The following is a 16,996-nucleotide window of genomic DNA, read 5'->3' as shown; positions in this document are numbered from 1 at the left end:
ATCTCTGGTGATGGCTAATATCGCTTTAATAATGATAATAGTCAGTGGACGATTGAACAGATCTTCTTTTTCTTTTCAAATGCACAATTTGCTGACAATGAAGTGATTGGACTTTGAAGCTTTCCTCAGCCATGCGAGATAAAGACTGGGAGTTTAGGGCGTAGTAGTTATTTTCAAATCGTGAAATTTGGCATGAACATGCCTCTGGGTCACCTCTTTAACTTTTTTAACTTAGCATTAGCATGCTACCATTTTCAGTATGAAAACTAAAAATAATAACAAAAAAATAAAATAATAATATAAAGAATATAAAAAATAAAATAAATAAAAATAAAATAAATAAATAAACTATCTATCTATCTATAATGGTGATTTTTTTTCCTACAATTTGTAAGAAATGTAGACATAGGCTAACAATTAGATGTGGCGGCCATCTTGAAATAGCACCGCCATATTGGATTCTTGGATGGCTCGGTTAAAAAAGTTAAAGAGTTGACCCAAAGGAAGGTTCATGACAAATGTCACGCTTGTATAACCAAGCGAACAACCGTTCCAATGATCTGCTATATTGCACGAATTTTGTGTGCGTGTGTACATCTGTAATCCACGTAACTCGAGAACCGTTTGCCCCACCGACTTCAAATTCGACACACACGTTCCACATACCCACAGGGAGTGCAGTGCCCGGTCTCGAGTCGGCCGCACCCATGGTTGTCCAGAACCGCCACAAAAGGCCTTTTTTATTTGGCAGCGATCTTGAAAAATGACCGCCATATTGGATTTTTCGTTGGCTCGGTTAAAAAAGTTAAAGAGGTGACCCAGAGGCATGTTCATGCCAAATTCCACGCTTGTATCACCAAGTGAAAGATCGTTCCTATTATCTGATGTACTAACAAGCTCAAAGCACATCACACAACGACACGTTGGGAGCTTGTCGGTTGTCTATTAATATCATGGGTGGGCAACTTTGAAGATGGAGAGGGCCACTATATTTCCCCACTCACTCCAGAGGGCCACTATATTTCCCCACTCACTCCAGAGGGCCACTATATTTCCCCACTCACTCCAGAGGGCCACTATATTTCCCCACTCACTCCAGAGGGCCACTATATTTCCACACTCACTCCAGAGGGCCACTATATTTCCCCACACACTCCAGAGGGCCACTATATTTCCGCACACACTCCATAAGGCCACTATATTTACACACTCACTCCAGAGGGCCACTATATTTACACACACACTCCAGAGGGCCACTATATTTCCACACTCACTCCAGAGGGCCACTATATTTACACACTCACTCCAGAGGGCCACTATATTTCCACACTCACTCCAGAGAGCCACTATATTTCCACACTCACTACAGAAGGCCACTATATTTCCACACTCACTACAGAAGGCCACTATATTTCCACACTCACTCCAGAGAGCCACTATATTTCCACACTCACTCCAGAGATCCACTATATTTCCACACACACTCCAGAGGGCCACTATATTTCCACACTGACTCCAGAGAGCCACTATATTTCCGCATTCACTCCTCTGCCACTATATTTCCACACTCACTCCAGAAGGCCACTGTTATTTTGGAATTGGAATCCTGAAAAGTAACTTTTGTATTTAATTTCAAATGCCTTTAATTATAGTTATGTTAACTTAACACGTGGGTGGCAGTGGCTCAGGGGTAGAGTGGCCGGATGGTAACAGCAAGGTCGCCAGTTCGAACCCGGGCTCCCCCAGAGTTAGTGTCAAAGTGTCCTTGAGCAAGACACTGAACCCCTAATTGCTCCTGATGGTTGGTGCCTTGCATGGTTTCCACAGCCATTGGTGTATGAATGTGTGTGAATGGGTGAATGTACACAATATATGTGAAGCGCCTTATATTGGCGCTATATAAATGCACCATTTTTTACCATTTAACTTTATGAACTAAATACAAATATATTGGACATAAAAGAGACAACATTAACACTACTCATTGAGCTACTAATTTAGACTGAAGTAATCGTAAGGGTCATGTCTGCATGTTTGGAAATGTCTGCATGTTTGGAATTGTAACACGTGAAATAAATAATATATCAGTATTCTGATTAACCTGAGGGCCACATTAAGTGAAGGTGGGGGCCGCACGTGTTGCCAATGGTATGGTCTGTTTCCTGAGATTGAATGTAGGGCGAAAACGGAAACGCTACTAGTACAGAGCCCTGAGGGACTCCACTCGACAGCGCACAGTGGGTTAAACGGGAACTAGACGTTAAAAGTTCCTGGCCACACAAGAAGGTAGTTTGAGTGAACACAGTGAAAATTGCCCTAGAATATATTTGTATTTTCAACGATGATGAATGGTCTTAAGGGAGCCATGGAAACTCTCGCCTTTTGTCTTTCCTTCGGGGCGAGTCATTTTCCCGTGCATCATTTCTAGCTGTGGGGTCCAGCTATAGGGGAGACAGTTCTACATTATTTGTTCGGGCACTTTTCCCTTTGGTTCTCATTATGCACTAATAATGTATGTGTTTAAACTGCGTCCGCTCTCTCCCTCTCTCTCTCTCTGTCTCGCCCCGTGTCTCTCTCTCTATTGATTTGTGTTTCTTCATTTAGGTTACATCGCTCCGTGGAGTGGGCGTTTCTACTCTCTCTGGGACACCGGGTAAGCCTCCGCTCGACCTCCGCAAGCCCCTCGCCCGTCAATAGAACATTTGTTCAATTGAGCGTGTGCATGTGTGTTTGAGAGGCCTTTAGAAGCATTTCTGTACGCCCCAGTGGAGAACACACACACACATAAGGAGAAACAGTATAGCTGGTTACAGAACAGAGGTCTTAGCAGTCTCGCATACATATTGGTATTCTCCATATGAGCTGTGCCTGTTAAGTATTCACAAGCCCTAGCATACAACTAACATACAGTGCAAGGGGGTCCTCAAGATATTCTTATTTCTCATTAGAAACGTTTGGGGGGGGGGGGGGGGCTTTCTGTGGTTTCACCAAAGATCCACCATCGAACCCCTGTTTTTCTTTTCTCTCTCTGATTAAATCTTTTGATCTTTTTGAAGACTATCAATCCAATCATCCTGTTTGCTGACAGAAGCACCTTGGCATGTTTTTTTTCTTTCTTCTGATAGGCTGTAACTCTCTCGCTGCATGTGTTTGCCCTTTCACAGCGGTATAATCACTGTACACTTTAAAAATAAATATTTAAAAACCCACCACAGCAAATTAAACACAAACATGCAAAAAGAAAATAAGAAAACATGGTACTACTCAACTCTGGTAGACTAGGTTTATTAATATTTCAGAGTTGGTAAAGGGGAGGGGGGGGGGGGGTGAATTGGGATCCTACGGTTCTTGGAATGTTAAGTATTTTTTTCTATTTAATTTTTTTAGTGGTGGGATTTATCGTTATCAAGGCATAACTCATTCTAATGTTTAATCAAACTGTGCTAGTATGTAGTATGTTTACTTATTTCTACTGTCTCTCCTTCCTTCTTCCCTTGATCTATTTTCTCCACTATGTCTTCCTCTCTCTCCCTCCACTATGTATTCCTCTCTCTCTCCCTCCACTATGTCTTCCTCTCTCTCCCTCCACTATGCCTTCCTCTCTCTCTCCCTCCACTATGTCTTCCTCTCTCTCTCCCTCCACTATGTCTTCCTCTCTCTCCCTCCACTATGTCTTCCTCTCTCTCCCTCCACTATGTCTTCCTCTCTCTCTCCCTCCACTATGTCTTCCTCTCTCTCCCTCCACTATGTCTTCCTCTCTCTCTCCCTCCACTATGTCTTCCTCTCTCTCCCTCCACTATGTCTTCCTCTCTCTCTCCCCACACTATGTCTTCCTCTCTCTCCCTCCACTATGTCTTCCTCTCTCTCCCTCCACTATGTCTTCCTCTCTCTCTCCCTCCACTATGTCTTCCTCTCTCTCCCTCCACTATGTCTTCCTCTCTCTCCCTCCACTATGTCTTCCTCTCTCTCTCCCTCCACTATGTCTTCCTCTCTCTCCCTCCACTATGCCTTCCTCTCTCTCTCCCTCCACTATGTCTTCCTCTCTCTCTCCCTCCACTATGTCTTCCTCTCTCTCCCTCCACTATGTCTTCCTCTCTCTCTCCCTCCACTATGTATTCCTCTCTCTCTCCCTCCACTATGCCTTCCTCTCTCTCTCCCTCCACTATGTCTTCCTCTCTCTCCCTCCACTATGTCTTCCTCTCTCTCTCCCTCCACTATGTCTTCCTCTCTCTCCCTCCACTATGCCTTCCTCTCTCTCCCTCCACTATGTCTTCCTCTCTCTCTCCCTCCACTATGTCTTCCTCTCTCTCCCTCCACTATGCCTTCCTCTCTCTCTCCCTCCACTATGTCTTCCTCTCTCTCCCTCCACTATGCCTTCCGCTCTCTCTCCCTCCACTATGTCTTCCTCTCTCTCCCTCCACTATGCCTTCCGCTCTCTCTCCCTCCACTATGTCTTCCTCTCTCTCTCCCTCCGCTATGTCTTCCTCTCTCTCCCTCCACTATGTCTTCCTCTCTCTCCCTCCACTATGTCTTCCTCTCTCTCCCTCCACTATGTCTTCCTCTCTCTCCCTCCACTATGTCTTCCTCTCTCTCCCTCCACTATGCCTTCCTCTCTCTCTCCCTCCACTATGTCTTCCTCTCTCTCCCTCCACTATGTCTTCCTCTCTCTCCCCACACTATGTCTCCCTCTCTCTCCCCACACTATGTCTTCCTCTCTCTCCCCACACTATGTCTTCCTCTCTCTCCCTCCGCTATGTCTCCCTCCAGCTACGCTAAGATCCACATCCCCATCATAGCATCTGTGTCGGAGCACCAGCCGACCACCTGGGTCTCCTTCTTCTTTGATCTGCACATCCTGGTGTGCACCTTCCCAGCAGGCCTCTGGTTCTGCATCAAGAACGTCAACGACGAGCGAGTCTTTGGTATTCAAATTATTCTTGTTTTTCATTGATGTTGCCGTTCTCTTCATATATTTTTTATGCTTGGGGGGGACTCTTGGACAAATGAAAAGAACACTACAGTCTTCTTCTTATTGTTTCCATTGTTTGTTTTATTGAATGCTGCGGACATTTCAAGTCTACAGTGTATAGGTTCTAAATTGATACTAAGGCTTTGATGTTTTGATATGCCAGTGTGTCGCCGATATAATGTAACGAGGATCTCTCGCTTGTAAAATATCGCTGTGTGTGTGTGTGTTTGACAGTGTTTCAAAGGGACGCACACACAGATTAAACACACCAACGGTCATGCGGAAACAACGGTCGGACATGCAGTGGAACATGCGCTGCTCCGTGGTTAGGGTTAGGTTAGGGTTTTTAGGTAGGTTGTCGGACTAATGACAGTCGGACCAATAGTGTGTCTAAACTAAAGCCTGTACCCTGTTTCAAATAGTCTTTTTAGTCATCAGTGATTGGGGGGCTAGGGCTCATGCAGTTAAACAGCAGATATGTAATTAAGCAATATTACACGAGAGGGTGTTGCAATAATCACGTTAAACAACACCCTCTCGTGTAATATTGCAATTCTACAACGGTTACCCTTAAAACTAAGAAAATCGCTGTTTTTTATTTTATTTATTTAATGACAGATGTAGTCACTACGACCACAAATGTCCAAAGAAACTAGCTAGCCTAGCCACCGAGTTTGCTAGCGCTCTGGGAAAACACAGCGGCTGAATTCTTTGTTTTGATTAGGTGGTGAACAGTGCTGGTTTGATCAACAGCTAGAAACCGTTTCAACCAATCAGATTGCTTCCTCTTAACGACCTGTTGTAGAATAATCGATGTTGGCCTAGTAGTACCATTAACGGGTAAGCTTATAGGAACATGCGGTGAATCTCTCTTAACTACACCTCAGAACCTATACGGAGCCCTCTCTGTACAGAGAAACTACACTAAGGTTTGTGATGTTTCCTCACGGCCATGTTTCACAATAACAATGCTCCCCGGAAGTAATGGCAGCGGGCTCTGTCTCTGTGTCCCTGACTGTGTGTCTGTCCACCCGACGTATTCACCAGACACTTGATGCTACGCACCTGTTGGCTCTCAAGGACAGGGACGCACATAGCCAGTGAGCCGCGTAAACATAATGGCCATGTAAAACTGACCTGCATCGATTATGGCCTGCTACGGTCTGCATTGCTTTTTACCTCACTTACTTAAAAATAACAAGCTCTTTTGTTTTCTTTTTCTTTTTTTTACGGTGTGGCTCTGCAAGAGGCTTGTGTACGCAAATCTGTGTACAGTAGGTATTCTCACTCACGCCGTGTCCATTTGTATCCATCTGTAGACCATCAAGAGTTATGAGGGCCTTTTAGAGCATTGGCTATTCAGAAATAGCAGATATACAAGCTAACAGCGCGGCACTTTGTGCCACGCTGTTAGCTTGTACATCTGCACATTTTTTACATGGAGGTGGGGTGTAGCCTGTTTTAAATTACGCCAGTGATTTGAGATATCTCTCTCTCTCTCTCTCTCCCTCTCCTGCAGTGGCGTTGTATGCCATCAGCGCGGTGTACTTCGCTGGCGTGATGGTACGCCTGATGCTAACGCTGACTCCCGTGGTGTGCATGCTGTCCGCGGTGGCGTTCTCCAGCGTGTTCGAGCGCTACCTGGGAGACGACGCCAAGAGAGAGAACCCCCCCACCGAGGACAGCAGTGACGAGGACGACAAGAGGAGCCCTGGGAACCTCTACGACAAGGTGTGTGTGTGTGTGTGTGTGTGTGTGTGTGTGTGTGTGTGTGTGTGTGTGTGTGTGTGTGTGTGTGTGTGTGTGTGTGTGCATATTTTCAGATGGGAGTCCACGGCCAAATGAAGATAATCTTGGGGCTTCTTGACATGAAAAAGGTTGATCACCTCTGACATAGAAACATTGACATTTGTGTTAGAATGGGCCTCAATGGGTTAAAAAGCCAAAATGTATGAACGATAGCCCATGGCTCGCATCATGAAGGAAATCCAATTACAGCCGATTCCTCCAACCGCATTAGTGATCGTCTGGCTCATAATGCCGCGATAATGATGGAATATAGGCATGAAGATTTTGTTCCATTGATTTCAGCCTGAAGGTTTTTCCTGTAAATGCAAAAGCAACTAAACGGGAGTTTTAATTTGACCTTTTGTCGTTTTCATAATGCAAGATCTGTGTGCACAATCCTTCCATATTGAAGATGTCAGATTTGGCCCGGAAGTCTTAATTAATTCCCCGTGTTAACAAACGCTCAAATCTGCCAAATGGCCACGCTCCAGATGGTTTCAACCAAAGCTAAGTGCTGCTGCAGTTTGTTCCTCGTTTCTATTGGGATTCTCCACCACACATATCCCGGAGAAACACTTCCCGCCTCCCTACAGGCGTAATTATTTTATCACGGTGGCCGGAAACAAAGGTCACCTCCAGTAGGCAATGTGCATGACTAACACAATTTAAAAGGCTACTGTTCTCGCAAAGCTTTTCTTAACACATCCAAAAATTGGTTATCTTTATCGCCGCGTAACATTCACATTATGGTAATGGGCCGGGGGGGGGGGGGGGCAATGTGACTTCAAATCAGTATCACAATTTAATTCAAACGCTTGCCTCGATTTCGATTTTAATGAACGGCTCTAGTTTTAAAGGTGAAACTAACATATCTACATACAAGCTCACATTGCATTGCATCGTGGGCCGGTTGTGAACTGGTAGATCTGATATTGCTTAATCAGACACATTGATTATAATAACACATAAAAGGTATTGCTTTCCACTTCAGTTCTAAGTTGATTATTGGTTCTAAATATACATTTTGTGGGTGAACAACACATAGGTGCATATAGGTAGGCGCATAGGTGAACACGGACATTGCTGTGGTTGCACCACTCAAAAGTGAGTTAATTGCCCGGCCCTTTGTGTGAATGTACGCATATGACGCAAACGACAGTAACAAAAAAGAAACGATATATAATTTCGCACAAACAAATTAATCGCAAAAGAAAAAGAAAAACAACCCCCCCCCCCCCCCCCCCCCCCCCTGGGTATAATGACCTTATTAGTGATGGCTGTCAGCTGTACTTGAGTGGTTCAGGATTAAGCTTTTCAGTAGAAGGGCAGAAAGCATTTAGACAGTGACCTTTCATTCACAAGCTCGCTTACGTCTCTAAAGCTCTGGAACCAGTGTTTTTGAAATAATTAAGATGCATCTCTCTCTCTCTCTCTCTCTCTCTCTCTCTCTCTCTCTCTCTCTCTCCATACAATGCATCGTATCTCTATAATGTATTTGTGCACGTGTGTATGTGTACACTGTGCACACTGCACCCTTAACTATAATAGCTAACACACGCACCAGTATAAAATATTAATTTGTAGTCCTCAATGACTTCTCTTCAGTCAACACTGAGTGCTGTTTAAGGCATACTCCAAGGAAACAACACGGCGCTTAATTTGCTCAATAATTCATTCTGCCTTTTTAAATAATTCAGAAACATGCAGCCGTAACAAAGGCTCCACCATCCATAACAATAGTGTGCATTTTTTTTATTTTTATAAAAGACAGATTTCAGTCTTTTTATCCCTATAGAAGTCAGCATGTCTTCTATAGAAGTGTGTCCTACACCGAAAAGAGGCTTTATACAATCTTATGACACGTTGCGGCGGTTCTTTAGTCATTTCAGACTTCCAGAAAACCCTAATGATCTCAGATATTTCATAACCGCAATCGTTAGCGCCTAAAAATCCGGCAATTTCTCCAACCAGTTAGCTGTATTGCTACCAAATATTGCGTTAACCCATTTTGGGCGGGAACCCCTTTTGGTGTTAGCATTATGTTATGCTTTAGCTATTGAAAAATAGGAGACCTACAAGCTTGTAGGTATGCTATTTTTTGAAAAATCAAAGACCGACTGACATAGAAACATAGCTTTTTCAGAAAACTGTCAGGATGTAGAAGACATTTTTAGAATCTGATCTCAGGTCAAAAAGGTGCGTAGGACACACGGCGCTAAGTGTGCGGTGGCTCTTTCATGTGGGTTCACAAATTATTACATATATTAGGACTTGGTCCTATAGCAACATTTTTCATTCAGAGATTATATTATTTATGTATTTAACCAGTGGTCCTTGAGAGGGTTACAGGTGGTCCCCAGCTAAACCTAAATCCCTCCTAATGGTACCAACAACACAGCATGGAACTGTGGACAAAACATTCTTTAGCTTTGGGTCTGAGGGGGCTAAAATGTCATCAAATGGTGGTCCGTGGCTCAAATGCAGAATAAACTAGGAAAAAGTGCCCCTCGGGGCGCAGGTCTCCACCAGACCAGTTCAGGCGGGGACAGCGGTGGCCGAACGGTTTGCGGAGCGGTCTTGATATCGGAAGGTCGCTGGTTCATATCCCCGGACCGGCACGTTAGAATTACCACCGCCGAAGTGCCCTTTGGACAAGGCATTGAACCCCTACCATGAAATGTTCTATGAGCAGGGCCTGGCTGTAAACAAGTTATTGAGCTTAGTCCAGTTACCCTGGGTAAATATAGTAACTTTGCTTTGCTTTGCTTAGGCCTCCTGGTGGTGCTATAATAGGCCAATACGACTTCGATGGCAATTGGATGATTTGAGCCATTTTGTTCCAAAAATGTGTTTTGCAAAAATCCACCTGTTGGTGGCGCTATAACAGGCCAATGTGAAAAGCGTGGGAAAGGGTAGAAAAATGTGTGAAAGATTTCACGTAATTGCACATTGCGTTAATGATTTGAGGCTTTTTGTTGAAAACGGGCCAATCCTGCAAAGTTTTAAAGCCAATGTTAGCCAATTAGGATGGAATATGGAATATCAATCAATCAATCAATCAATCTTTATTTATATAGCACATTTCAGACAACGAGTGCAGTTCAAAGTGCTTTACAGTAAGAGCAAAAATATAACAAGAAAGAGCAAACAAGAGAGCATCAACTACAATACTACGAGTAATAACAAAAAGAAAAGGAGCGACTAAAACAGGACAAGGACATGCAATGATCTAGGTCAAAGCAATGCTAAAAAGGTGTGTTTTTAGATTTAGTTTAAAAATGTCCACAGATTCAGAGAACCGTAGATCCCTCGGCAGGCTGTTCCACAGCACAGGGGCATAGTAGCTAAAGGCGGCTTCTCCATATTTCTTTGTGTTTGGGGTCTCCGGAGTCTCTAGGAGACCAGCACTAGATGATCTAAGGGTAGCTCTGGTCCATAGCTCTAATGCGTTTCATTTAGAGCTATGTTACTCTCAACTTCCGCCGCTCGCGTAAATAAAAAGAACGTTTTTGCTACTCACCAAAACAAAGGCGAGTTGTGTCATTAGAAAGCCTACTTTCCTTAGTGGACGCACTCTGAGCTCCCCACCACACGTATAAACTGTACTTTTTGGCCAAAAGGGGATTTTGTTTCCACCGGAAATAAATATTTTTAGTTACTCCGCTGCGCCCTCTACTGATATTGCCCAGAGAATTGCCTCATAGAGAATATTTTTCCTCCGGTGAAAAAAATCCCTTTCTGGCCAAAAAGTACCGTTTATACGTGTGGTGGGGGGCTCAGAGTGCTTCCACTAAGGAAAGTAGGCTTTCTAATGATACAAACCCGCCTTACTGCCTTGGCCTGCGCCTTACTGCGCAGGGCAGAACCCTAGAAGCAGTAGAAGGCTATGGACCAGAGCTAATCTAAGGGGTCTGCCGGGCACATATTTAGGAAGCATTTCTGACAAATAGACAGGTGCATTTCCATTCAATGTTTTCAAAACAAGTAGAATAATTTTAAAATCTATGTATCTATGTATAGGCAACCAATCGCAGGGACTTTAAAAATCGGTATAATGTGTGCTCTACGTTTGGTCTTTGTCAGCACGCGGGCAGCTGCGTTTTGGACCAGTTGTAACCGACCAATGTTTTTTTTTTTATAGGTAAGCCAGACATTTGAGCATTACAATAGTCAAGCCTGCTGGTGATAAAACAGTGAACGACTTTTTCGGTATAATTTTGGGCCAGAAATGGCCGGACTTTGGCAATGTTTCTCAGATGGTAGAATGATATGAGACAGATACGTCTTGAGCACATAACTATAGAGATACTGTGTAACGATTTGCAAGGGTTTTTAGACAGAATCCTGGAGGAGTAATATCCAAAAATGTGTTTTTACAAAAGTCGGCCTCCTGGTGGCGCTATAAAAGGCTGTTCTGGAGAATTCGGGGCAGAGGTTCCTCTTTGGCATCCAGGGAGTGTGTGTGGAAAGTTTGGCATCGACCGGCTTTATGGTGCCGGAGATTAGCTGGTAACGGACGGACGGACACACACACAGACGGTCGGTCGGTCGGAGTGCAAAACATACTCTCTCCCCATGCCTTTGGCCTGGTGGAGACCGTGGACCGTGATATGAAAGAGGTTGAATGAAAACCACTGCTTTAATTCATGAGTGTGCCCCCCCTTGCAGGCCGGGAAGGTGCGCAAGCACGTGTCGGAGCAGGAGAAAGCCGAGGAGGGCCTGGGGCCCAACATCAAGTCCATAGTCACCATGCTGATGCTGATGCTGCTCATGATGTTTGCCGTGCACTGCACCTGGGTCACCAGCAACGCCTACTCCAGTCCCAGCGTGGTGCTGGCCTCTTACAACCAGGACGGGTAAGTGAAGACCACCACAACCCCCCCCCCCATCTCACAGAAACACGGCGAAATACCGGCAATGTTGACACTGTTGACACTGAAATCCTCCCCCATAGACAATGACGGAGGGGGGGCGCGGTCTCTACTTGAACTTGAGCCACGGGAGAGACGGCACCGAGCGTGCCGGGCTGGTTGCCGTGACGAGCGTTGCGAAGTTAACCCATTCTGACCTGAGATCAGATTCTAAAGATGTCTTCTACATCCTGACAGTTTTCTGAAAAAGCCTGCATGTTTCTATGTCAGTCGTTCTTCGATTTTTCAAAAATAGCAGACCTACAAGCTCGTAGCGCGCCACTCGGTGGCGCGCTATGAGCTTGTAGATCTGCTATTTTTCAATAGCTAAAGCATAACATACTGCTAACACCAAAAGGGGTTCCCACCCCAAAATGGGTTAAAGGGATAGTTCAGATTTTTTTAACTTAAGCTGTATGAAATACTTGCCATTAATATAGTGGTTGCAACTGTGTTAACTGATTGCCCGATTCCCGTGGTGGGAGTTGTGCTCTGGTTTTGGTCAATATTAAGTAGTTCCGGTCATTTTGTGGGGGGGGCACTGGGGCCACGCAGTTAAAGTAAATTAATTCACAAAACTAACGTCATTGTATTGTTGACCTATTTCTAAAATATTAGCGCAACTTTCGTTCAACTTTGACCCCTCTATCACATGGAACTATTTTTTGGGCGTAGTGATATGGACACAAAAAGTATAGTTCCGTGTGATAGAGGGGTAAAAAATGAACGAAAGTTGCACTAACATTTCAGGAATAGGTCAACAATACAAATGACGTTAGTTTTGTGGATTAATTTACTTTTAATGCGTGGCCCCCTATGCCCCCCACAAAATGACCGGAACTACTTAATATTTCACCAAAACCAGAGCAGAACTCCCACCACGAGACTCGGGCAATCAATACAGTTGCAACCACTATATTAATGGCAAGTATATTTCATACAGCTGAAGTAAAAAAAATCTGAACTATCCCTTTAAGAGTTGTATGGACAGAATAGTAAATGTCAAACACTTCCCTACTAGTGAAAGCCACGCCTCCGTCTGTCGTATATCTTATAATATGTATGGATTTGGGGATTTTCTAAGCATGTATGCACAGAATTGCAATTCCGTGGCCGTGTTTCTGTGAGATGGGGTTTGGGCACCGCATGTGCACGCAAGCGCCACTAGGGGTGCGCCGGTTCCCAAACACTGGGTCGTGTTGGGACGCATTTGTGGGGTCGCGGACACATTGTTATGGTTCTATTTCATACCTACTGACCGCCAGAGGGGCGGTGTTTTCAACACCTGGATATGCATCACGCGCTCGCGCATTGGTCGAATATTAATACCAACACTGTCACTCGTGACCACCTGTGGGCGTGAGCCATGGATATAGGTGCTCAGTCCACAGGGATCATCCTCTTTCATCTTTTCGCCTCGAAAAGCGCAGGTCATTTGAAAACTGAAACAGCTACGCTTTGGTGTCTCGAAAACCAACACGGTTAGGAGCTGCCTTGTGCCCTCCAGAGACGCGTGGTTTGTTTCCATTGTTTTTTGCATGACTGGGGTTCCCCCCCGTGCATTCGATAAAGTTTGTCATTGGAGGTAAGTTGAAGTGACAGACTGTACTAGCATTGAGGGTGTCTTTCGCCCCGCCGCTGCTGCTGGCGTGCGTTCTGTAGAAACAACGAAGTGTTTCTGTGAGCAGCTCGCACGTGAGTAACCTATACTTTCTACTGTTTGACAACGTGTGTTGTGCTAACGTGAGCTAACGAGAGTGTACTTCGCTCCACCGCTATCGTTGTAGCTGGGATCTGGATAGTATGTTTATTACTTTCTACCGTTGTTTGACAACGTGTGTTTTGAACCAGCGCCGCTGCGCGCTGTGTTTGTGCTGCTAACGTGAGCAACGAGTGTACTGCTATCGTTGTAGCTGGGATCTGGATAGTATATTTATTTTCTACCGTTGTTTGACAACGTGTGTTTTGAACCAGCGCCGCTGCGCGCTGTGTTTGTGCTGCTAACGTGAGCAACGAGAGTGTACTGCGCTCCACCGCTATCGTTGTAGCTGGATACTATTGGGTTTACTGTCCCGCTTAAAAGTTACGATCCTGACACGCACAGAGTAACTTGCGCTCTGCCGTTTACCACTGCCTGCCAGTGCCACCGGTTGTATTTGGTTAATCCATTCAACGCCGAGGGCTGATTTGATTTATTTCTTATTAATTGCCCTGTTCTACTTTTGCATTAATATAGGCTTGAGAGTGCCTTACGCTCTGCAGCCTGCCACCGTACTTCCGCAAGGGCTGCTACGCTGTGGTTATTTTTTGGTTGTATTTCATTCAACGCCGAGGGCTGATTTGATTTATTTCTTATTAATCGCCCTGCTCTATTTTGGCATTAATATAGGCTTAAGAGTGCTTTACGCTCTGCAGCCTGCCACCGTATCTCAGCAAGGGCTGCTACGTTGTGGTTATTTTTTGGTTGAATTTGAACTCATTCAACGCCGAGGGCTGATTTGATTTATTTCTTATTAATTGCCCTGTTCTACTTTTGCATTAATATAGGCTTGAGAGTGCCTTACGCTCTGCAGCCTGCCACCGTACTTCCGCAAGGGCGGCTACGTTGTGGTTATTTTTTGGTTGTATTTCATTCAACGCAGAGGGCTGAGTTGATTTATTTCTTATTAATCGCCCTGTTCTATTTTTGCATTAATATAGGCCTAAGAGTGTCTTACGCTCTGCGGCCTGCCACCGTATTTCAGCAGGGGCTGCTACGGTGTGAATACTTAATTATTTAATTATTTAACTCATTCAGTGCCGTTACGGTGTAGTGCCCATATAGGCATTAAGAGAGTGTTCTTCGCTCCACTGCCTGCTGCCGTGGTTCAGCGTGGGAGACTACTGTCACGTACGTCATCTAACATAAGCATCGAGAGTGTATTTCGCTCCACCGCTCGCCATCATGAACAGCATCTGTACTGAATGCTCGGCCTTACTGAGTCTGGAAGATGGCCATGATATGTGCCCGACCTGCCTGGGCATCGCCCATCTAAGACAGGCACTGACAGAGGAGGCCTGTACCAACTGTGCCAGCATGCCCTATGCGGCGAGGATTGCGAGGCTTGCTGCAGTGGAGAATTTCTTTAACGACACAGCTTGCCCAGTAATGCCCGCGTGTACCCGGTGCAGCTCAACTAAGAGGGTACTACTCTTTTTACTTTCTGGTTCCAAAAAAGGATGGCAGGCTTCGGCCGATCCTCGACCTCAGGCGGTTAAACCAGCACCTGAAGGTGTTTTCTTTTCGGATGCTGCGCACGGTGGACGTTCTCCAGTCCGTGTCAGCGAACGACTGGTTCACGAGCATCGACCTGAAAGATGCTTATTTCCACGTGCCGGTGGCACCACACCACAGACAGTTCCTTCGCTTTGCCTTCATGGGGCAGGCTTACCAATTCCGGGTGCTCCCGTTCGGTCTCTCTCTCTCCCCCCGGGTCTTCACCAGGTGCATGGCAGCGGCACTTGCCCCACTGCAAGCCAGAGGTATGCGGATCCTTCCATACCTGGACGATTGGCTCCTGGCCGCCTCGAGTCGAGAGAGGGTGCTCTGCGACACGTCTGCCCTGCTGGACCATGTGGCACAGCTGGGACTCACGGTGAATTTCACCAAGAGCGCTCTGACTCCTCGTCAGGACGTGGTATTCATTGGCATTGCCATCAACTCTGTCTCAATGAGAGCTTGCCCCTCCCCGCAGCGGGTGGACAGCATCCTGGAGCTTGTCTCCCGTGTCCAAGGGGGTACAAGGTTGACCTATGGCCTGCTACTCCGCTTGCTAGGCATGCTGACGGCGGCATCCACAATCGTGCCCCTGGGACTCCTCTCTTTGCGCCCCCTACAGAGGTGGACCAACGCCTTGGGCCTCGACCCCAAGAGGCACCAGAAGAGGCTGGTGAGTACATCCAGCCAGTGCCGGCGGTTGCTGGATCCTTGGAAAAAACGGCAAGACCTTTGCCGCGGTGTTGTCTTGGGCTCAATACCCTCCCGCCGGGAGGTTATTGTGACGGATGCGTCCCTCTCAGGCTGGGGGGCCGTGTGGGAACACAGAACTGTCAGAGGGACCTGGGACCCACGGCGGAGGCAGCAGCACATAAATGTACTCGAGCTCCGTACAGTGTGGCTTGCCCTCAGGCATTTTCTCCCTGCCCTAGAAGGGAAACATGTCCTTGTCCGGACAGACAATACATCGACTGTCTACCATATAAACCATCAGGGAGGCGTCAGATCCGAGCAGTCTCTGCAGGAGGCCCAGAGACTACTTCGGTGGGCGTTCCCTCGCTTGGCGAGTCTCAGAGCGGTGCATCTCCCAGGGCTGAACAACCAGGCTGCAGACCTGCTTTCACGTGGATGCCCTCCTCCGGGGGAGTGGAGGCTGAATCCCTCAGTGGTTCGGGAGATATGGAAGAGGTTCGGGAAAGCTGGGGTGGACCTGTTCGCCTCGAGCGCGTCGACGCACTGCCCTCAGTGGTTCTCCCAGTTCGAACCATCCAGCCCGTTGGGGCAGGACGCACTGGCCCACCCCTGGCCTCGGTACTGTCTGTTGTACGCGTTCCCTCCACTCCCGCTACTCAAGCTCACGCTGCACAGGATCGCCACAGACGGGCACACAGTGCTGCTGGTGGCACCATACTGGCCTGGGAGGGTTTGGTTCCCCATGGTCCAGCAACTCCTAGACGGGACGCCTTGGCCTCTGCCATCGAGGCAGGATCTCCTCTCTCAGGTAGGGGGCCGCATCTGGCACCCCCGTCCGGACCAACTTCGGCTCCATGTCTGGCCCCTGAAGGGCCGGACCTCCTCCTGAACGCCTGTGATCAGGCAGTTATCCACACCATGCTCAGCGCTAGGGCGCCCTCCACTAGAGCGCTTTATGCGAACAGATGGAAGCTGTTCTGTGGCTGGTGTGAGGAGCAATGTGTGGACCCAGCCACGTGCTCTGTCCCGGTGCTGCTCCGCTACCTGCAGACACTGCTGGATAAGGGTCTTCAGCCCAATACAGTGAAAGTGTACCTGGCCGCCATTTCAGCCCGGCATGTGCCAGTCGACGGGCGTACCCTGTGGTCTCACCCATGGATGGGTAGCTTCCTGAAAGGGGCCGTTAGGTTGCACCCCCCACACGTCACCCGAGTGCCTTCATGGGATTTGCCTATGGTGCTGGAAGCCCTGTGTTCAGCACCTTTCGAGCCACTGGAGCGAGCTGACCTCAAGTGGTTATCAGTCAAGACTGCCTTCCTCCTCGCCATCACATCCGCCAAGCGGGTGGGGGAGCTCCATGCCCTGTCAGTAGCTAGCGAG

General features: G+C 46.9%; 1 protein-coding gene across 2 annotated transcripts in view; it reads left to right on the top strand.

Moving 5' to 3' along the window:
- LOC310868270 (dolichyl-diphosphooligosaccharide--protein glycosyltransferase subunit STT3B-like) overlaps nucleotides 1–16,996 on the top strand; it is a 171,290-nt gene that overhangs the window by 135,987 nt on the left and 18,307 nt on the right. For both annotated transcript variants that reach the window (XR_014570071.1, XM_083778623.1), the window contains exons 8-11: nucleotides 2,605–2,653; nucleotides 4,768–4,922; nucleotides 6,489–6,700; nucleotides 11,426–11,613. Coding sequence is in view for 1 of the 2 variants with exons in the window: in XM_083778623.1 (XP_083634749.1) it covers nucleotides 2,605–2,653; nucleotides 4,768–4,922; nucleotides 6,489–6,700; nucleotides 11,426–11,613 (604 nt within the window). In the remaining variant the exon portion in view is untranslated. The remainder of the gene's footprint in view (nucleotides 1–2,604; nucleotides 2,654–4,767; nucleotides 4,923–6,488; nucleotides 6,701–11,425; nucleotides 11,614–16,996) is intronic.

This window comes from Protomyctophum parallelum (assembly GCF_964188405.1).
Source record: "Protomyctophum parallelum genome assembly, chromosome: 1".
NCBI classification, from domain to species: domain Eukaryota; kingdom Metazoa; phylum Chordata; class Actinopteri; order Myctophiformes; family Myctophidae; genus Protomyctophum; species Protomyctophum parallelum.
This window is presented reverse-complemented; position numbering and strand designations above follow the sequence as displayed.